The 21,710-nt window shown below is 43.5% G+C and overlaps 1 protein-coding gene across 2 annotated transcripts; it reads left to right on the top strand.

Moving 5' to 3' along the window:
• The first annotated feature begins 1,747 nt into the window (after nucleotides 1–1,747).
• On the top strand, nucleotides 1,748–20,469 carry LOC106602753 (sodium/hydrogen exchanger 9B2). Of its 2 annotated transcripts, none has more exons than XM_014195593.3 (13): nucleotides 1,748–2,136; nucleotides 8,108–8,444; nucleotides 9,935–10,115; nucleotides 10,780–10,950; nucleotides 12,595–12,737; nucleotides 13,120–13,247; nucleotides 14,717–14,892; nucleotides 15,373–15,479; nucleotides 15,693–15,842; nucleotides 16,355–16,463; nucleotides 16,630–16,766; nucleotides 17,270–17,453; nucleotides 18,234–20,469. In XM_014195593.3, the coding sequence occupies exons 2-13, from the start codon at nucleotides 8,343–8,345 to the stop codon at nucleotides 18,290–18,292; spliced, it is 1,647 nt and encodes a 548-aa protein (XP_014051068.2). In that variant the 5' UTR covers nucleotides 1,748–2,136; nucleotides 8,108–8,342; the 3' UTR covers nucleotides 18,293–20,469. The 2 variants fall into 2 exon arrangements, with proteins under 2 accessions (XP_014051068.2, XP_014051067.2); XM_014195592.3 differs by having other exon boundaries at nucleotides 8,042–8,444.
• Nucleotides 20,470–21,710: the final 1,241 nt, after the last annotated feature.

The raw sequence follows: 21,710 nt of genomic DNA, 5'->3' as shown, positions 1-21,710 counted from the left end.
GTGTCATGCACAAAGTAGATGTCCTAACCGACTTGCCAAAACTATAGTGGAGTGGAGTGGTTGAAAAACCTAAGTGTATGTAAACTTCCAACTTCAACTGTAGGTACGTACTTCAACTGTAGGTACGTGGTTGCAACAGTGCGATTTGCCAAGGCAGGATACTGTGAGTGCAGCCCTATCCAGACATCTGGCAGTGGCTTCTGATTAAATTCAATTTTCACAGAACCACTTGTTGCAATTTCGATGAAGCTCTCTTGTTCAGATATCGGTAAGTGGACTGGAGGCAGGTCATGAAAGGGATAATGAATCCAGTTGTTTGTGTCATCCGTTTCGGGAAAGTACCTGCGTAATTGTGCACCCAACTCACTCAGGTGCTTCGCTATATCACATTTGACATTGTCTGTAAGCTTGAGTTCATTTGCACACAAAAATCATACAATGATGGAAAGACCTGTGTGTTGTCCTTGTTAATGCAGACAGAGAAGAGCTCCAACTTCATAATCATAGCCTCAATTTTGTCCCGCACATTGAATATAGTTGCAGAGATTCCCTGTAATCCTAGATTCAGATCATTCAGGTGAGAACCCAGATAGGCCAGTCGTGTGAGAAACTCATCATCATGCAAGCGGTCAGACAAGTAAAAATGATGGTCAGTAACGAAAACTTTAAGCTTGTCTCTCAATTTTAAAAAAGTGTCAATACTTTGCCCCTTGATAACCAGCGCACTTCTGCATGCTGTAAAAGTGTTACATGGTCGCTACCCATATCATTGCATAGTGCAGAAAATTCATGACAGTTCAGGGGCCTTGCTTTAACAAAGTTTACAATTTTCACTGTTGTGTCCAAAACGTCTTTCAAGCTGTCAGGCAGCAAGAGCCTCTCGGTGGATGCTGCAGTGTACCCAAGTGGTGTCGGGAGCAAGTGCTTGCACGCGCATTACCACTCCACTTTGTCTCCCTGTCATGGCTTTTGCACCATCAGTACAGATACCAACACATCTTGACTACTAAAGTCCATTTGATGTCACAAAGCTGTCCAGTACTTTAAAAATATCCTCTCCTGTTGTCCTGGTCTCCAGTGGTTTGCAGAAGAGGATGTCTTCCTTAATTGACCCCCCATAAACGTAACAGACATATACCAGGAGCTGTGCCAGGCCCGCCATGTCTGTTGACTCATCCAGCTGTTAACGCGTAGAATTCACTGGCTTGTATGCAAAGCAGTAATTGTATCAAAACATCTCCTGCCATGTCACTGATGCGTCGTGAAACAGTGTTGTTTGATGAACCATTTATCAATTTTCGAGCAAACGGAATGAGCAACATCTAAGTTTGGCTACATACGGACCGTTAGTGGAATTCCAGTGAGAGAGTAATGGTTAATGTGATTGGATGTTAATTATTTAACTAGGCTACCTGTTTTTGACATTGTGTTGTTATTTCGCTGAACACTAGATAATAAAATTTGTATTTTTGGCAGTGAAAGGAGGCTACTCAGAAGAGAAAAAAAACTCACCCAAATGTATAGCCCTGTTGGAAAATATAAATGGACTGTTTGAAAATGTGAAGATTTTTTTTTTGTTTTTATTATTTTATTTTAAAAAATGTGAATCACATTTTTATTTGGCGTACCCCCACGGAATTGTGCATACCCCAGTTTGGGAATACTACCGCTGCACCCTACCCAGGGGCGTGGTCACGTTTAGCCACGCCTCTCCGTGTGTATTTATCCTGTTGCAGCCGCTGCTCTCCACGCCTTTCTGTTCTTGAATAACAATTTGTGGATGAGATTAGAAGAAAACAAAAAAAATGTCATGCAGTGAAAATTCACATCCGTCTTCGTTGTTTAATTTCGGATTTTGATTGAATGAACAGTATACGGATCCGAGGTCCAACTACTATTGCTATGTAATTTTTTTTATTTTGTTGCTTAGCCTTGTAGCAGTCAAAATCCTGAATTAAAATCGGTGTGTTACTGTAATAATACACACTGATCTCATGTGGATGGTCTTGTCATCCCTCCTGCCCATCATCACGTACTGTAGCAACTCCGTGCAGGAGTGGACATCACTAATCCTGTGGAATCCGTTAGCAGGCACACACAGTTCATAAATGGGCATGGCAGTTATTGCGTTTTGAGGTGAGTGACAAGTCATTGTGACTACTTTGTGGTGTGATTTATAAAACAACAGTTGGTAGCTATTTTTCCTGAAGGTTTGCGCGCGGTAATTCAGTGCGTTTTTAGACAGCCGGGATATAATAATAGTTAGCCATAGTGTTAAGTAGTTATGTTTTAAGAGTCTACAGGAATAAATACTTTTTAAAGGCCGTCGATATGAATAATGTGAATGTAAAGATACGATAATGAAGCCAACTAGCTAGTTTGTTACTAATGCGCGAGACCATATGCCACAGGCTTGAGAATAACGTCAGCCAGCTAAGGTAACTAGGTTCCAAAAGGTGCCATATGGTCTCGCGTTAAACCTAGCATTGATTAGTGTTTGCCTCTTTAAAATTGGATTAACTAACGTCGGCCAGCGTAGTTTACTGGCATAAACAACGTTGCGGGTCATATTCTTTGCCGGCATTGGTTATCATTTTCACTAGACGGATGGCTGCTTTGCAATAATGAGTCTGTGTGGTAACTTTGCAGTTTGACGTCGAGACTTGAGGACGGTTACATACACCAACAATAGTTCGGACATCTAAAGTTTGTATATGAAAACCTTTTCTAAAATGTATACTTCCGGTTTGCTCGAGCTACGGGTGTTGGCACATGCGTAGATCAATTACAGTGCTTGAACGCCGATTAAGCGTTAACGTGTCCTAATAATCTCCAAATTTGCTTAGAAAACCCGGTGTTTTAATCGGTGTATGCTTACTTCGATTTTGACGTTACGTCGATTTAAGATAGTCATCTAAACGCCATACTCGGCCTTCTGCCATAATCTGTTGAATATGAAATTATTAGTGTTAAAATGTACGAGCGCATGTTTATTTTGATTGGCGATTTTCTGCTTAAAAAAAAAATGCCATCAGGTAGCCTGATTTTCAAATGTGTCCATGTAACGTTAAACAGGATTATTAGTGAAATCATTATTTTGGTAAAGCATGTAAACATTTTAAACTAACTATTATATTAATCTGATGATCCACAATAATCGAATTATTGTGTAAATATAACCGTACTCCGTGAGGTGAGGCAAGGTAACTCGCGTTAACTAACGTTATGGAATCTCTTTCTATACCGAACAAAAATATAAACACAACATGTAAAGTGTTTGTCCCATGTTTCATGAGCTGAAATAAAGGATTCCATAAGTGTTCCATACAAACAAAAAGCTTATTTCTCTAAAATGTTTACATCCCTGTCAGTGAGCATTTCTCCTGATTTTTAAATGGCATGATCATTACACAGGTGCACCTTGTGCTGGGGACAATAAAAGGCCTCTGTGCAGTTTTGTCCCACAACACAATGCCACTGACGTCTCAAGTTTAGGGGGTGTGCAATTGCCATGCTGACTGTAGGAATGTCCACCAGAGCTGTTGCCAGATAATTTAATGTTTGTTTTAGAGAATTTGTCAGTACATCCAACCGGCCTCACAACCGCAGACCACGTGTAACCACGCCAGCCCAGGACCTCCACATCTGGCTTCTTCACCTGTTGTTGCCTAGTTTTTTTTCTGTCTGTAATAAAGCCCTTTTGTGAGGAAAAACTCATTCGGATTGCCTGGGCCTGTCTCCCCAGTGGGTGAATCATGTGAACTCCATAGATTAGGGCCTAATGAATTCATTTAAATTTACTGATTTTCTTCTATAAACTGTAACTCATTCAAATCTTTGAAATGTTATATTTTAGTTTACATTTACATTACATTTAAGTCATTTAGCAGACGCTCTTATCCAGAGCGACTTACAAATTGGTGCATTCACCTTATGATATCCAGTGGAACAACCACTTTACAATAGTGCATCTAAAACTTTTTAAGGGGGGGGGGGGGGTTAGAAGGATTACTTTATCCTATCCTATGTATTCCTTAAAGAGGTGGGGTTTCAGGTGTCTCCGGAAGGTGGTGATTGACTCCGCTGTCCTGACGTCGTGAGGGAGCTTGTTCCACCATTGGGGTGCCAGAGCAGCGAACAGTTTTGACTGGGCTGAGCGGGAACTGTGCTTCCTCAGAGGTAGGGAGGCGAGCAGGCCAGAGGTGGATGAACGCAGTGCCCTTGTTTGGGTGTAGGGCCTGATCAGAGCCTGAAGGTATGGAGGTGCCGTTCCCTTCACAGCTCCGTAGGCAATCACCATGGTCTTGTAGCGGATGCGAGCTTCAACTGGAAGCCAGTGGAGTTCAATATAACTAGCTAGCTTTGAATGGCTGTTGGGGGCTAGCTATAGATATTTATATCTTATCTCCTGGCATGTATTCATATATATCAGAACAACTAGCAAAAGAGCTATCTAGCTCTTTATATTTGAAATACCGCCACACTCAGCTCATAGCTACATTCAATTTAATCACATAATTGTTTTCACGAAACCGCGTGGTATCGAGAATCCTCACGAACAGGTGAAGAATCTTGAAGTGTGTGACCACCATCTGTGCCACATCGTTCAGTGTGCGCACCGCTACGTTGGCAACATAGATAGCGGCATTCGCGCAAAACTGAAAGCATGACCCACCGCATTTCACCATGGAAAGATGACTGGGAATATGGCCGAATACAAACAGTGTAGTCATTCCCTCCACAAGGCAAGCGAATTGTCAGTATAGAGACAAAGGGGAGTCCCAATTCAACGGCTCAGACACGAGACGTATGTGGCAGGGTCTACAGGCAATCACGGACTACAAAAAGAAAACCAGGCACGTCACAGACACCGTCTTGCTTCCAGACAAACTACACACCTTCTTTGCCCGCTTTGAGAATAATACAGTGCCACCGATGCGGCCCGCTACCAAGGACTGTGGGCTCTCCTTCTCCGTGACCGACATGAGCAAGACATTTAAACGTGTTAACCCTCGCAAGGCTGCCGGCCCAGACGGCATCCCTAGCCGTGTCCTCAGAGCATGCGCAGACCAGCTGGCTGGTGTGTTTACAGACATATTCAATCTCTCCCTATCTCAGTCATGCTTCAATATTGCCACCATTGTCCCTGTACCCAAGAAGGCAAAGGTAACTGAACTAAATTACTATCGCCCCATAGCACTCACTTCTGTCATCATGAAGTGCTTTGAAAGACTATTCAAGGATCATATCACTTCCACCTTACCTGTCACCCTAGACCCACTTCAATTTCCATTTGCGTACCGCCCCAATAGGTCCACAGACGACGCAATCGCCTGCACACTTCCCTATCCCATCTGGACAAGAGGAATACCTATGTAAGAATGATCTTCATTGACTACAGCTCAGCATTCAACACCATAATACCCTCCAAGCTCATCATTAAGCTTGAATCCCTGGGTCTCTCAACACCACCTTGTGCAATTCGGTCCTGGACTTTCTGACAGGCCGCCCCAGGTTGTGAAAGTAGGAAACATCTCCTCTTTGCTGATTCTCAACTCTGGGGCCCCACAAGGGTGCATGCTCATACTGACAAGCCCCCTCCTTTTCACCCATGACTGCATGGCCATGCACGCCTCCAACTTAATCATCAAGTTTGCAGACGACACAACAGTGGTAGGCTTGATTATCAACAACGACTAGACGGCCTATAGGGAGGAGGTGAGGGCACTCGGAGTGTGGTGTCAGGAAAACAACCTCTAACTCAATGTCAACAAAACAAAGGAGATGATCATGGACTTCAGGAACCAGCAGAGGGAGCACCCCCCTATCCACATCGACAGGACAGCAGTGGAGAAGGTGGAAAGTTTTAAGTTCCTCGGTGTACATATCACAGACAAACTGAAATGGTCCACCTACACAGTGTGGTGAAGAAGGCGCAACGGCACCTCTTCAACCTCAAGAGGCTGAAGAAATTTGGCTTGTCACCCAAAACCCTGACAAACTTTTACAGATGCACAATCAAGAGCATCCTGTCGGGCTGTATCAACGCCTGGTACGGCAACTGCAACGCCCACAACCGCAGGGCTCTCCAGAGGGTAGTGCGGTCTGCACAACGCATCACTGGGGGCAAACTACCTGTCCTCCCAAGACACCTACACCACCCGATGTCACACCACCAATATGTTAGATATTGCCTCACTGTTGGAACTAGAAGCACAAGCATTTCGCTACACTCGCAATAACATCTGCTAACTATGTGTATGTGACCAATAAAAAAAATAAAAAAATAAACTACAGGAAAGGTGGAAGTTTAATGTGAAAGGCTCATCGACATTGGGATTTTAGGTTTAACATATCTATAGGAAATCCACAATTAGATGGCTAGTAGTGGCTACTGCCTGGCCAGTGAGCTAGCTATCTACATTTTAGTAATTTAGTTAGCCTCCTAAATGCAGTGGTCAGTGGCTAAACTAACTATGAATTGAACATATTTAACTGGCGACTAGTTCGTTTTCAGACATTGTTGCCATCATGTCTAACCAGTTGGCTATTTTAGGCCGTGAGTTTCTGAGTTTGGCGTCCACTATTAGCTAACTGTTAACTAGCGAGATGGCTTCTGCCTGGCCAGTGTGAGCCAGCATGCTACATTTCAATCAGTAGCTATCCTTCTAAATGTGGTGATCACTAGATACACTCATAGCTAGTTTAACGTTTTTGTGAAAACGAACTAGTAGCCAGTTGTTGCCCATCATATCTAACCAGCTGGCTCCTATGTGACATGTCTAGTATGTGCCCATGAGCTCCTGAGTCTAGACACAAGCTAGCTAGCGTTGCTAGTTGAGCTGTTTTATAAAACGGCTGTGGTGACTCAAACCCTGTAGCTAGCTATCAAGCCCTCCTCGGCGACAATGTTATTGGGGTGCGGGAATATTAGATAACTGTCATTGAAGTTGGTCGATACTACTGGTTTTAGGGTTGTCACTTGTTACCAAGTTTTAGATCCGAGGGGAGAGAGATTGTCCGCCATTGTTTTGGTAAGGGCTCAAAGTGATGTCACGGCTTCAAATAAGGCTCAACCAATCACCCGATGGATAATAATTACTTTGGATCTGGTTATCCTATGAAAGGAAATTCCGCGTGCGGGTAGGCTAGTCTACATGATGAGAATATTTGTATTTTTTGTCGAACGGCAGTCAAGCACCGATCATCATGTCACCAGAATAAGACCCTAGATATTTATTGGAAAGCAGCGTCAAGCTCATCACCTTGCAGTGTCACCATTACATTGTACATTTTAGTCATTTAGCAGACGCTCTTATCCAGAGCGACTTACAGTAGTGAATGCATACATTTCTTTTCATACATTTTTTTTTCTACTGGCCCCCCGTGGGAATCGAACCCACAACCCTGGCGTTGCAAACACCATGCTCTACCAACTGAGCCACAGGGAAGGCTTCACCACCCTGTGAAGTTCATTATTTATTTAATCAATGGTTTCCCGAGTTGTAGTGGGAGGACCACAGACCATATCATCACATGACTCCCAAGTTTACTCGGATATGGTTTATTATACTGTATCAATAGTTATCCATAAAGGTGTTTCCACTGCAATTTTGCGCATAATACATTTTACAGAAGCAAAAAGATCCAACCATGTTGAATGTTGAATGATCTGTCGGCATTTATAAAATTGTACCGAAACTTCCTGTTTCCATCACAGCTGTCACAATTTATTTTTATTCAGTATGACTTTACTCGCGTAAGAACTGTGGATGGAACGTGTTTATATGAAGTAATCGAACTTTAGCTTGGTTCCGATAAAATGGATACTGCTGTAATTGAAATGCCATTATATTGAATGCCTTTATCATAGAAGAAGGAGAGTAGTGGCTTTGTAGCTAATAACATAGAAATCATACTATATGATGTTAAAGAGGAAATTCTTCATTCATGCATTGATGCCCTTATTCCCAGTCTCATTCCATACTGATAGCAGAATGGTGAAATTTGAAAACCTCAGACTTTATTATCTGTTTTACAGTTACTGTTTATCTTCACCTTTTGATTGCTCCTGCATTTGGCTGGTTTCCACCTCCTATCGCTACAGCCGTGTTTGCCTCAAATGCCTCTCTGGCCAATTCCACCAAGCAAACACTCACTCTCACTGCCTTTGACTGATAAAGAGGTGACGACTCACTGAATGGGAGCTAGTGCTGGACAGTCAAACCTTGGGATACAACAGGAGCAGAGCAGCAATGCACCGATGGCCAACCCCACCCCTCCACCGCGTTTGCTGTGAGGTTAGAGAAGTGAGGAGGAGAAAGTGAACTGTACTAGATGCCATGATGGAGGACGACCAGCCCAAGTTGAAGCCACCTACACCTTCTCCCTTGCTGGACCTAGAACACAGTGCCGGAGCCTCGGCAGTAACGAACCATGCAGAGGTATAGTATATCTAGTGCTGCTTTAGCCAAAATGCTAATAGATAGCCTTTACATAATTTAATGATACTGAGTCGCTGAATCTATGAGCCATGGCTGACCGGAAGCTTTGGCATAATAGTAATTCCACACACATTGCTCTAGAATCAGTTTTGAAGGCATTAGTTTACATTTCCTATTGGCAGTGTACTGTGCACTCTTATTTGGCATTATGCATTTATGAGGTCAATTATTTACGGGAAAAGAAAAGTAAAATAATCATTGCTGATGTTTTGTTAGGTCATTTGAAACATATCTTGAGATGTACCCTACCAGCAGATTTTCCCATGATTTTTGCCAGCCTCTTTTTCCACAGAGTGTGGTATAAGTTGGAACAACAGCCTTTTTCATGACACTAACTGTTCTCATCGTGGCACACTCTTTGTAGTAAAAGTCCGTATCTACTCTTTATGATAAGCATGAGAACTATTACTTAAACAGTAGTGTTTTGTTAGTGTGACTAACCTCTTTGTCAACAATGAAGAACCACTTAACATAGGTGTGTCAAAGAAACAGAGGCAAAAAAGCCAGTAGCACTGGCATTTGCTCCAGTACCATTCTTATCAGCTTTCAATTGTTAGGTGAGGCGACCCAAAACATGTTCCTGACACCACAGTCATTCTCTCTTGAAAGATTGCTATAATTTAAACTCAAGAAGTTAAAGCTACAATATGCAACTTTTTTCGGGCGAGCTCTCCAAATTCACATAGAAATGTGAGTTATAGATCAGTCATTCTCATTGAAAGCAAGAGCTGTTCTCTTTGCACTATTTCAATGCTTCCGTTAAGTTTGTTTTTGCATCTTTTGGTTTTGTACACCAGCTTCAAACTGCTGAAAATACAATATATTTGGTTATTGAAGATATATTTCAGAGGTTTAAATGGTACAATGATTCTCTACTTTGAGTGACGCAGCGGTCTAAGGCACTGCATCTCAGTGCAAGAGTCCCTGTTTTGATTCCAGGCTGTATCATAACCGGCCCTGATTAGGAGTTCCATAGAGCGGTGCACAATTGGCCCAGCGTCTTCCGGGTTTGGCTGGTGTAGGCCGTCATTGTAAATAAGAATTTGTTCTCAACTGACTTGCCTAGTTAAATAAAGGTTACACATACACTATACATTGCTGTTTTTGTTACATAAACTGAAATTGAGCGATCTATTCAAATTTTAGCAACCAGGAAATGGCGGAGCAATTTCTGCGTATTGCACATTTTAACGGGGATCAGAGTACGATGGAGTCGTAAGGATGGTTTTCAAAAACATCGAAGTGTCCCTTTGTGTCAAGTGTCTCTTTGGCAAAATAATAAACAAATATCCAATAGCGTGTAACTTTTTCAGAAGCTTGTTTTGAAATGGCATTTTTGTTGTAAGAAAGTTGAATTAGAAAGTATGGCTACTGACACATTTTCATTTGGAACTAAGAGCCTTTTCCTCTACATCTCTGCCCCCCCCCAGATTCAGGTGGTGGTGAGCCGGAGCTCCACCCCCCAAGTCACAGAGGAGACCTACTTTATCCCCCGTAACCCGGTGGTGGATGCGGGCACCAACACCGACCCCCCGGTCATCTGCTGTGGCAGGCTCCGCCGGGGGTGCCCCTGCCCGCCCCAAGGCCTCCTCTCCTCCCTCATCACCAAGGGTGGGCACCAGCATAGAAATAGGCCACTCTAATATTGTGTCTCTATGCTGGTGCCCATAGAAATTGAATTCTACTTCTATGGACACCAGAATAGAGATACAATATATGCCTAATGAACCTTCATAACGCTCCAATGTGCTGATAATGCCATTGTGGTCTGTGTTTTTATTTAATTCCGGGCACCAGGGGGACTAATGTTACCGTAGAAATGTTACCTTGGTGACATTGCTATGGGATCAGGGGTTGGCATCTTGTAGTGTTTTGTGCTTGGGCGAGTGGAAAATGGAGAGCGAGCGAGAGGGTAATATGTTAGGATTGAGTTTGTAGAACCAGTGTGTGTGTGTCAATAAAGGGAACAAAGGTCCTCTAGGATTGCTGATTTTTATCCAGTGCACGCTGTTGAACAGTGCCACAGTTGTACCCTGAGGCATTTATATAGCACAAATGGAGTAGGTTTACAGATGGACTAAAGCACTACCCACTGTCCCTGATGTACTGAAATATACAATTTAACATTTAGGCTTAGTAGTAGACCTTTGAATCCATTTTACCTTGCAATCCAAATCAAGTACAGCACATTTTATTTTATTTGGCAGGTGACAGGCAAAAACAAACAAACTGCTAACTGGCCACGTACTGACTTCTGACCTCTCCTCCTTCCCAGTCCTCATTGCATTAGTGCTGTTTGGCGTGGTGTGGTCCATCACAGAGAAGGAGTGCCTGCCGGGGGGGAACCTGTTCGGCATCACCGTGCTCTTCATCTGTTCCGTCACCGGGGGCAAACTGGTGGGCCTCATACAGCTGCCCAAACTGCCTCCCTTTCCCCCGTTACTGGGTAGGTAATGCGAATGGAGAGAGAGAGAGAGTGTGTGTGTGTATATATATGTGTTTGTGTGTTGTAGGTGATGGGCTCTGTCTTGTCCGTGACCGCATGTGTACGTGCAGCATACAACAGGTTATTTTCTGTAACCTCTTCCTCATTTCACTTGTTGCGAGTGAGACAAAATGGCATCTTCAGGGTGTTGCGTGCCATACATGTTCCTTAGTAACAGTCAGACGCCATCTTTTTCTTTGTCTTTGATATGGGAATGGTGGCCTGGCTGCTGGTAATAGATATCTGCTGTTATAGTAGATAGAACACATATACACACACACACACACACACACACACACACACACACACACACACACACACACACACACACACACAAACTACTTACTATAATAAGCACACATTCAGATTTAACACACCCACTCACTATATTTAGCATGCATGCACTTGCTTGTCCCCTCACTACTACTCTTTACTATACATGTCAAATGGGACTGTTTCACCTGCATGTAACATGGTCGAACGGTCTCTTATTATGCTGTCTGGCTTTGCCAACACTGCTACTTCGTGTGTAGTACGTCATACATGTGTTACTACCATACCTAGACAGTGACGTGAGTTTATATCCCACCTTATTCCATTTCTAACCAAATGAACAACCTTGTTGACTTAGACTGATAAGGAGTGAATTCAAATGTATTTGCATTTCTTAACATACAATAGAGACTCGGTTGAGACACGGCGCAGCTTTGACCAAAGTCTCTTTTGATGCCGGTAACCACATGACAAGTCCTGTAGTTTGCATAGACCCCTATAATAAGACAGCGGCTACTCGTTCAGCCCACAAGAAGATAGAAGTCAGACGTTCAGATTCACAATCTACTCCTCACTTTCAACAGTCCTGAAAGGAGATTGTAGATCATAAATAAGTGTTTGGTGGGTCTTTTAATTTTCCATCTTTGATCGTTAGTGTAGTGTCTATCCGACAGAGGCCACTCCCATAGTAAAGTCCTGATTGTTGGATGTACATCTTTGATAGTTAATGTCTGTCCAACCCCTGTTTTTTCTTTTTGTAAACCCAGAGGAACTCTGTTTCCCAGTTCAAAGTCCCCGTTTCATTGTTTGAACTGAACAGACATTTTTTGGCCTACGTTGCCTCAAATCCACAACCATGGCGTTGGCTAATGCCACTCTCTTACCAACTGAACCACACAGGACCAGATTGATCTTTCTGACCTTCAAAGGCAATTCAATTTCATACAGTAGATTAGACTCCAATGTTTGCATTTTTCCTACTTGGAAACGTTTTTCCTTTACACTCAAAAGACTCCTATGCCTAGAAGCCTTTGATATCTTAAACCAATTGATCTTCAACCTTTTTTTAATATTCAGTTCCCAGGCTATCATAAAAGGTGTATTTCTTGGCATTTGAACCAATGTGAAGATGGGAATAATATCTTAGCCTCAAGTTCTCTGTTTAACTCTTATAAAAACAAGGTTGTCTTCAGAACAACAAGAAGACATTGTTTTTTGCCCCTTTTTGCTGTGAGAGAAAGTCCAAAGAATAACACCATGGTTGTATATAAAAGTATTAACTTTAATATAATAGTATGATAAAGTATCATTGTTTTCTGTCGTTCTCTACAGGTATGCTATTGACAGGCTTCCTGCTGCGTAATATCCCCGTTGTAACGGACGCCGTGTACATCGACTTCCGATGGTCCGCCTCCCTGAGAAACATTGCCCTCGCTGTCATCCTGACCCGAGCAGGCCTGGGATTGGACGGCTCGGTATGTCAATGAAACACTCATCTCTCTCCATAGGCCGACGCTTTTAGTGTTTAGTACTTGCCTTTATTATTTTTGTTCCTGTGTTAAAGAAAAAATCCCCTCAAACTGTATATGTGTATATATTTTTCATTAGTCCACTGTTGATACAGTCCCAAAATGTTTTTCATTTCAGCAGTCAAGTTTTCAGGAAGCAAAGTGTCACTTGCCACGTCATCATGGTGCAAAACTCATCATCATGATGATGAAGCAAGTGACACTTTGCTTCTTGAAAATCCTATTTCTTCAAAACTTGACGTGCAAAACATTTTGCGACTGTATCCACAGTGGACTAATGCAATGTGGATTTTTCCTTTAATTTGTGTGTGTACATGTGTGTTCCCAGGCTCTGAAGAAGCTGAGTATGGTGTGTGCGCGCGTGGGAATGGGACCCTGCATCATCGAGGCCTGCACCGTCGCCATCGTCTCCCACTTCCTCATGGGCCTGCCCTGGATCTGGGGGTTCATCCTAGGGTAAACTCTCTTTCTCTCTCGTTGTCTCTCTCTTTCTCACTCGATCTCTCTTCGCAGTCTCTCTGTTGTCCTCTCTGAGCCTTCTACTTCTAAATCCCATTCAGTATTCTGCAGCTTCTGGGGTTGGAGCAAAAACCTACAGGATGGTTAGCCCTCGATGAACAGGATTGGAGACCCCGCTTTTATACATTTTCATTTAATCCTGATGCTTAGCCCCTTGCTCTCTTTCTCTCTCCTCTCTTTTTCGCGCTCTCCCTCTCTTGCTATATCTGTCTTCTCTATTTCTCTCGTCCTCTCTCCTCTTGCGCTCTCTCTTGTCCTCTCCACTTTTATTGTCTCTCACTCTGATCTGTCCATCATTCTATTCATCCATCCCTCTAAATACACTTCATGACCAAAAGTATGTGGAAACCTGCTCGTCTCATTTCAAAATCACGGGCATTAAAATGGAGTTGGTCCCCCCTTTACTGCTATAACAGCCTGCACTCTTCTGGGAAGGCTTTCAACTTGATGTTGGAACATTGCTGCGGGGACTTGCTTCCATTCAGCCACAAGCATTAGTGAGGTTGGGCACTGATGAGCTTTACACCACACCAGCCGATGCTTGGGATTGCGCATGGGGATCTTAGGCTTGTGTGCAGCTGTTCGGCCAAGGAAATTCATTTCATGAAGCTCTCGACGAACAGTTCTTGTGCTAATGAAGTTTGGAACTCGGTAGTGAGTGTTGCAACCGAGGACAAATGATTTTACACACTACGTGCTTCAGCACTCGGCGGTTCCATTCTGTGAGCTGGTGTGGCCTACCACTTCACGGCTGAGTTGTTGTTGCTCCTAGACGTTGCCAACAGCACTTACTGTTGCCCGGGGCAGCTCTAGCAGGGCAGAAATATGATGATCTGCCACACTTCAGTAGGGCAATTCTACTGCCAATGTTTGTCTGTGGAATATTGCATGGCTGTGTGCTTGATTTGATACACCTGTCAGCATTGGGTGTAGCTGAAATTGCCAAATCCACTAATTTGAAGGGATGTCCACATAGTGTATATCTCAAACTAATCCCTATTAGTAAAGCTGCATCATTAAACACTGTCTTTACTCATTGTATTCTCCCCTCCCCTGTCTCTTCTAGGTTTGTGATGTCTTCAAATCAATCAATCAATCAAATGTGTTATTTTTATTTAAAGCCCTTTTTACATCAGCAATTGTCACAAAGTGCTTTTACCGTAACCCTACCTTTGAAAGCATCTTCTACAGGGCCATATTATATGATGAACTCTCATAGTGTGTCTCCTCTCCTGTAGGTTTGTACTGGCTATCTGCTAAATGGTCATATGATCATTATTCATATTACTGGTTGTTACTTCGGAGGTCGTTCTTCAGCCTGGCAACCCAAACTCACCCATTCTGGCAACCCAAACCTGATGAATATGATGTTATGATGATTAACCCTCACTTTGGCTCTCTTGTAGATTTGTGCTGGGAGCCGTGTCCCCGGCCGTGGTGGTTCCGTCCATGCTGCTGCTGCAGAAGGATGGCTACGGCTTGGAGCAGGGCATCCCTACCCTCCTCATGGCCGCCGGCAGCTTCGACGACATCCTGGCCATCACCGGCTTCACCACCTGCATGGGCATGGCCTTCGCCACCGGTAGGGATCCAATTAGTCGGGAGCATGTTGATCTGTGCCTCTGCTCTGAGCCAATGATGAGAGGAGACCACTAGAAAAAAAAAAGAACTTTATTATCTGTTTTTGTTGCAACGTTACTAGAGATCTTCCTGCAATCCGTCCTGGATCCAATAGATGATGCCCTCACACTTCGGGAATCAAACCTACGAACCCTGTTGTTGCAAGCGCCATGCTCTACCAACTGAGCTACACAGGACCATTTAGTATGAGCTGTTAGTGTCTTCCTCTGTATTGCATGCTTTTTATTATTGACTTCCTGCTGCATTCTGCGTCCCTAATGGCATCCCATTCCCTATAGAGTGAACTGTTTTTGACCAGGGTCCACATAGGACTCTGGTCAAAAGTAGTGCACTCTATAAGTAACAGGGTGCCATTTGGGACGATACCATCTGTTTTGATATTAACTTCATATGTTTTGTTGTGCTGTGTCTCCCTCTGCAGGCTCCATGTGGTACAACCTGCTGAGAGGTATACTGGAGGTGGGAGGGGGAATGGTAGCTGGGGTACTGCTGGGATTTCTGCTGCGCTACTTTCCCAGCAAGGACCAGGTAGGAATCTCCATCGAAAGCACTTAGCTTTTAGTCTAGGAGTAGGTGTTGTCCAGGTCTAGGAAACTGGCCTGTAGAGTTGACCTATAACGGAGCTCAGTTTTCTCAGTAGCGTTTCCCTTTCTTAGTAATGTTACTCCAGGGACCATAGTCCTTGTTTGGGAAACTTTATTAATGCGTCCTTTCTTCCTTCTCTCGCTCTCTCTCCTGTAGGACAATGTAGTGATGAAGCGCTCATTCCTGCTGCTGGGCCTGTCGGTGTTTGCCGTGTTCGGCAGCAATGTGGCTGGCTTCCCTGGCTCGGGGGGCCTCTGCACCCTGGTCCTTGCCTTCCTGGCTGGCCTGGGCTGGAGAAGGTCAAAGGTCAGTCAACGACCCCATCCTGTGCCGACCCCTCACTCAACCCTCCGTACCCTGCATCTTCTAGCTAGGCACTTACTCTCTTACCCAACACCCAAATGCCCCTCTAGCCCTTACCTCTAACACAGTGGACTAAACTAAAGCATCGGATAGCAGCTGGACAGCTTGAACGTTCCAGTGCAGCACAAACTGTTGTCTTAAGACACAGTGGGACCCTTCCAGTCAGTATACAGAGGCCCAATCCCAAATATACAGTCACATCTGATATTGTCTCTATGGGAGGCAGATTCTCTAGTAGAGAAACAAAGTTGCGAAGTCTTGGTGTTTGCTGAACTCTCTCTGTAGTCTGGTTTGTGTCTGGTAAGTGTTTTGTTTTCATGTTTTTGTTATCACTTGTCTTGATAGCGCTTCTCAAACCCCTCCATTTGCTCTACTTTCACAAATTGTGTTTGGAAATGTCAGTAATTTGAGAAACCGTAACGTGTGTGTCTGACTGACTCTGTGTTTGTGTGCAGGTCCCTGTGGAGGACATAGTGGGTATTGCCTGGGAAGTGTTCCAGCCACTGCTCTTCGGCCTGATCGGGGCTGAGATCCAAATCTCAGAGCTGGACAAAAACACTGTCGGTGAGAACACAAACACACGCATAAACACACAGTCAGTAAGAACACACACACCACATATACATTTATACCCCGCTCTTTGGAGATCTTCTATCGGGTGTGTTTTCCTACTTTAACTTGAATAAAGTGTTTATCATTCTACCCCCTATTCCCTTCTCTGTCCCACCAGGCCTGGGCATAGGCTCTCTGGCCATTGGTCTGCTGGTGCGTGTTCTCTTCACCTTCGTCTGTGTGCTGTGTGCCGGCTTCAACTTCAAAGAGAAGCTCTTCATCGCTCTGGCCTGGCTACCCAAAGCCACCGTACAGGTACTTAACGTTAAACAGGAAGTAAGGTGGCCTGGAGTGGTCGAAGGCGCTACCTCTGGAGCACACGTACGATGTACCGCTGCCATCATGGGCTCGACTCCAGCTTACTGCTCTTTCAGCACTCTCCTACCTTTCATCTATTTATTTAAAAAAACTAAAAAACAAACCAAGAACAGAATCTAAGGCTGAAATTTTCCTGATACAAAAAAAGGCTTCAACAAGCAAAATAACCATAGCATTTGAATATTGCAACTAACTTGTGATTGTGCACGTGCAACACGTTTTTGGTCTGTAACAATATTAGTATTGTGAGTAAAAAATGTTTTTGCATTCTCTGGTGCTGCTCTGTGTGGGAAGGGGTTAGGGAACATCTGTCATATCATTCCCAATGTCGGCGTTAAGTTTATGACTGAGTTTTCCAGTAAATTGTAGGTGCTTTAACTCTCACAATGTTGAGGGTAACGTGGCCAATGTGTTGATCTCCTCCCCTCTTTTCTCCCCAGGCGGCCATCGGCTCCACAGCGCTGGACATGGCCCGCACCAAGGAGGATACGGAGCTGGAGAAGTACGGCATGGACGTGCTGACAGTGGCCGTGCTCTCCATCCTGCTCACCGCCCCCATAGGGGCCCTGGTCATCGGACTCACAGGACCTCGCCTGCTGCAGAAACCAAAGAACCCTGCTTGGGGTGAGGACGCACACACAGAATGTGCAAACACATCGTCTGCATAAATGCACAGACAGAAGTGTACACACACAGCAATAGGAAGGACTGCCTCACCATCTGTGTTTTAAAATCGAAACTCACACAAAAACCCACAACTACTACTAACCTTGCTTGAGTGACAGCTATTATCCCCCACATGACGTAAACGGTGACCTTATACAGCACATTATGGTTTTACCCTCCACTCCTATTATACACCATTGTGCTTTTTTTAAAAACAGCTTGTCATAGCTTTGTCCACACAGCATAGGGAAGGAAGCGTGTTTATGAAAAGCAGTGTCCCTTTATGACAGAGATTATCTTTATTTGAAAAAGCCTGGAATCCAAACTGATAGGCTTTTGTTTCAGCTTTGTTGACAGTGGTGAAACAGAGCGTATCAGTCAGAATCTTAGGCTAATAAAGAGAAGCCATGGGTTGGAGAATGATTTGCATTGTGGCTTCAGGTAGTCTTTGTTTCCTGCATCATGCTTCGTCTCAGCCCTGTCACCACACAATGGTGGCTTTTTTTTTTGCTCTTCAGGTTTGCAGGGAGATTTTTTTTTATGACTGCACTTTGTGTCCTGGTAAAACGTGTTACCTGCCCATCGCTGTGTCTCAGACTACACTCACTGAGACATTTTCCATGTTGACCATTTGGCCTATAGTCATATTTTGTTTATACTCACAAAGGCACTTCAGTTACACACACACACAAAGCCTTTTTTAAAATTATTTTCTACCCTTTTTCCTTGGATATGCAGAGCGGGAGCAAAGCGGAACTATGACTGAGTCCCCAATCACCTACGAGAGTACCCTCTGATACCAAACCAACGTCAGTGGTGGGAACCAGGAAGAACACTTCACCAAGGAGGAATATGGATGGATCATAGGGAAAATGGGGGCACTTCAAGGATGCATCTAAAATAGCATCCTATTCTAGTGTAAAAATTGCACCCTATTCCCTTTTAAAGTACTGTATAGAGAACATGGTTCCTATTTCAGACTCTGGTGACACCCAGGATATTGCCTTTCGGACAGTGGGGTTTTCAGAGGGCCTTTGCCACTTCATCTGTGTATCTGTCCTTGGTGTTTGACATCCTGCCATGTTTATTTATATCTCCCCTGAGGGTAGTTTCCAGGCCTCGAGCTACAGCTGCCACTCAACCAACAAGCCACGATATCCAAGCATTCTGCACTAGACTGTAACGTTATGATACAATGACTGAAAATTCAGTAATGCTACTACTAAAATTATACCCTATCATTAAAAGTGGTTCTAAGAGCGGAGCCACTGGAATTGAATGTGTTTGACATTAACCATCAGGCATATGTTGTGTGTTCATTATCACACAGCCGTACACTGTATGTACGCCCTCACAACATTTTATTTTTTGTCCTTAGGCCTTATGCATCAATTTACCAGCTGTTGATGTTGTATTCTGTGTGAATGAAGTGTGTTGTACTAGTAGTGCGGTTTGATAAAGAGAAAATATTATATTTAGCGATGGACGGTTGTTGCTAGCTTGACGCAGGACAAAGGCAAGACAGTTTTATTTATTGTACGTTTCCATTTAAGCAATATTCAAATCATGTGTGCACTAAATGTGACCGTCACAAAAAAACATGAATAATATGGGCCCCTAGCTAAAATGTATTTAAGACTGGTCTTTAATGCAAAATCAGTGTAGCTCAGATAATAGCATCACATTCTGAGCAATATACTGTAAAAGTAATGTTTAAGAAAAGACTGCCAAAAGTCTTTTTTTTTTTTGTTCTATTCATTACTTTTTATTATTCTTATTATTCAGTATTTATAATTTGGATTCCATAATGAGTTAATTATGCAGTTGATTTAGATTATTTTTTTGTTACGTTTGTATGGACTCTTGAAAGGGTCCCTTAGGTTTTTCAGTAGTAACTGGTAGTATATCATACCATGTAAAAGTCCTGTATAGCTTTTGAAACTTGAACTTAAAAAAGATCAATGCTAATTTTATCTGTTACGCAAACAAACTAATTCCATTATAATTTGCTCCGGAGAGCATATAAACCGTAGGTCTAGCTCAACCGGAATATTATACCCGAAATGATATATTCATACCAGAAAGATTTGATATTGAGATAGAAATGTCTGCACTGGCCCTTTAACGATGGTGGTAGTCTTTTGACACTGTGTAAGAGAACATGAAGGACACCTTCCTAGTATTGAGATGCATCCCTTCCTTTTGCCCTCAGAACAGCCTCAATTTGTCTGGACATGGACTCTACAAGGTGTCGAAGTGTTCTACAGGGGTGCTGGCCCATGTTGACTCCAATGCTTCCTACAGTCGTGTCAAGTTGGCTGGAATATCCAGCACTCAAAGGACATTCTTGATACACACGAGGAAACTGTTGAGCGTGAAAAACCCATCAGCGTTGCAGTTCTTGACACAAACCGGTGCCATACAATTTTCAAAGGCAATTCACCCTCTGAATGTCACATACAGTGTATTCAGACCCCTTGACTTTTCCACATTGTTATTTTACAGCCTTATAACAGTTGATTTAAATAAAATCCTCAATCTACACAAAACCCCATAATGACAGTGAAACAGGTTAAGACATTTTTGCAAATGTATTAAAAATAAACATACCTTATTTACATAAGTATTCAGACCTGTAAGAATATTTTGAAGATAAATACACAACGCAGAGGACTAAATGTCAAGAGGGAATTAACGATCAATGGAAAGTGTTTTTTTCTGTAATGGGTCAGAGACATGGGAAGAATTTGTCTATACATTGAGTCAAACGGGATTCTTGTTATTTGGCCATTGGCCCAGTTTTATTGCTAGGAATTCTAATTGGTCAACCACAGATTAGGGTTGGGTTATAAATTACTTCCTGTCGCTTTGTTCTGTGGAGAGAATCACCAAGGACAGGGGAGAATGAACATCTACCTCTCAGCATAACATCTATGATTTGTCCTCTTTGAATAAACCTATTTTCTCCCCCTGATTTGCTTTGGGGTCTGTGTTATTGAGTAACATCAACTGCTAACAGACCCTTTGCTATGATACTCGAAATTGAGCTAAGGTGCATCCTGTTTCCATTGATCATCCTTGAGATGTTTCTACAACTTGATTGGAGTCCACCTGTGGTAAATTCAATTGATTGGGCATGATTTGGAAAGGCACACACCTGTCTATATGGAAGGTCCCACAGCTGACAGTGCATGTCAGAGCAAAAACCAGACCATGAGGTCAAAGGAATTGTCTGTAGAGCTACAAGACACAATTGTGTCAAGGCACAGATTTGGTGAAGGGAACAAAAAATGTCTGCAACATTGAAATGAAAGACGTTTGGATTCACCAAGACTCCTAGAGCTTGCCGCCTGGCCAAACTGAGCAATCGGGGGAGAAGGGCCTTGGTCAGGGTGGTGACCAAGAACCCGATGGTCACTCTGACAGAGCTCCAAAGTTCCTCTGTCGAGATGGGATAACCTTCCAGAAGGACAACTATCTCTGCAGCACTCCACCAATCAGGCCTTTATGGTAGAGTGGCCAGACAGAAGCCACACAACAGTAAAAGGCACATGACAGCCATCTTGGAGTTTGCCAAAAGACACCTAAAGAACTCTGACCATGAGAAACAAGATTATCTGGTCTGATGAATCCATAACTGAACTCTTTGGCCTGAATGCCAAGCGTCACGTCTGGCGGAAACCTGGCACCATCCCTACGGTGAAGCATGGTGGTGGCAGCATCATTCTGTGCGTGGTTTTCAGCGGCAGGGACTGGGAGACTAGTGAGGATCGAGGGAAAGATGAACAGAGCAAAGTACAGAGATCCTTGATGAAAACCTGCTCCAGAGTGCTCAGGACCTCAGACTGGGGGCGAAGGTTCAACTTCCAACAGGACAACGACCCTAAGCACACAGCCAAGACAATGCAGGAGTGGCTTCGGGACAAGTCTCAATGTCCTTGAGTGGGCCAGCCAGAGCCCGGACTTGAACCCGATCGAACATCTCGGGAGAGTCCTGAAAATAGCTGTGCAGTAATGCTCTCCATCCAACCTGACAAGACTTGAGAGGATCTGCAGAGAAGCATGGGAGAAACTCCCCGAATACAGGTGTTCCAAGCTTGTAGCGTCATACCCAAGAAGACTCGAGGCTGTAATCGCTACCAAAGATGCTTCAACAAAGTCTGAATACTTATGTAAATGTGATATTTCAGTTTTATTTTTAATAAATGTGAGAAT

The sequence above is a fragment of the Salmo salar genome, chromosome 04, assembly GCF_965601325.2.
Source record: "Salmo salar chromosome 04, fSalSal1, whole genome shotgun sequence".
Taxonomy (NCBI): domain Eukaryota; kingdom Metazoa; phylum Chordata; class Actinopteri; order Salmoniformes; family Salmonidae; genus Salmo; species Salmo salar.
This window is presented reverse-complemented; position numbering and strand designations above follow the sequence as displayed.

What these genes read in the sequence shown, in the direction of transcription:
- LOC106602753 (XM_014195593.3), top strand. Translation starts at nt 8,343, where the DNA reads ATGATGGAGGACGACCAGCCCAAGTTGAAGCCACCTACACCTTCTCCC. An exon ending in TGGGCTGGAGAAGGTCAAAG is followed by an intron (nt 15,843 to 16,354) that starts GTCAGTCAACGA and finishes GTTTGTGTGCAG; the next exon opens with GTCCCTGTGGAGGACATAGT. An exon ending in ACCAAAGAACCCTGCTTGGG is followed by an intron (nt 17,454 to 18,233) that starts GTGAGGACGCAC and finishes TTGGATATGCAG; the next exon opens with AGCGGGAGCAAAGCGGAACT.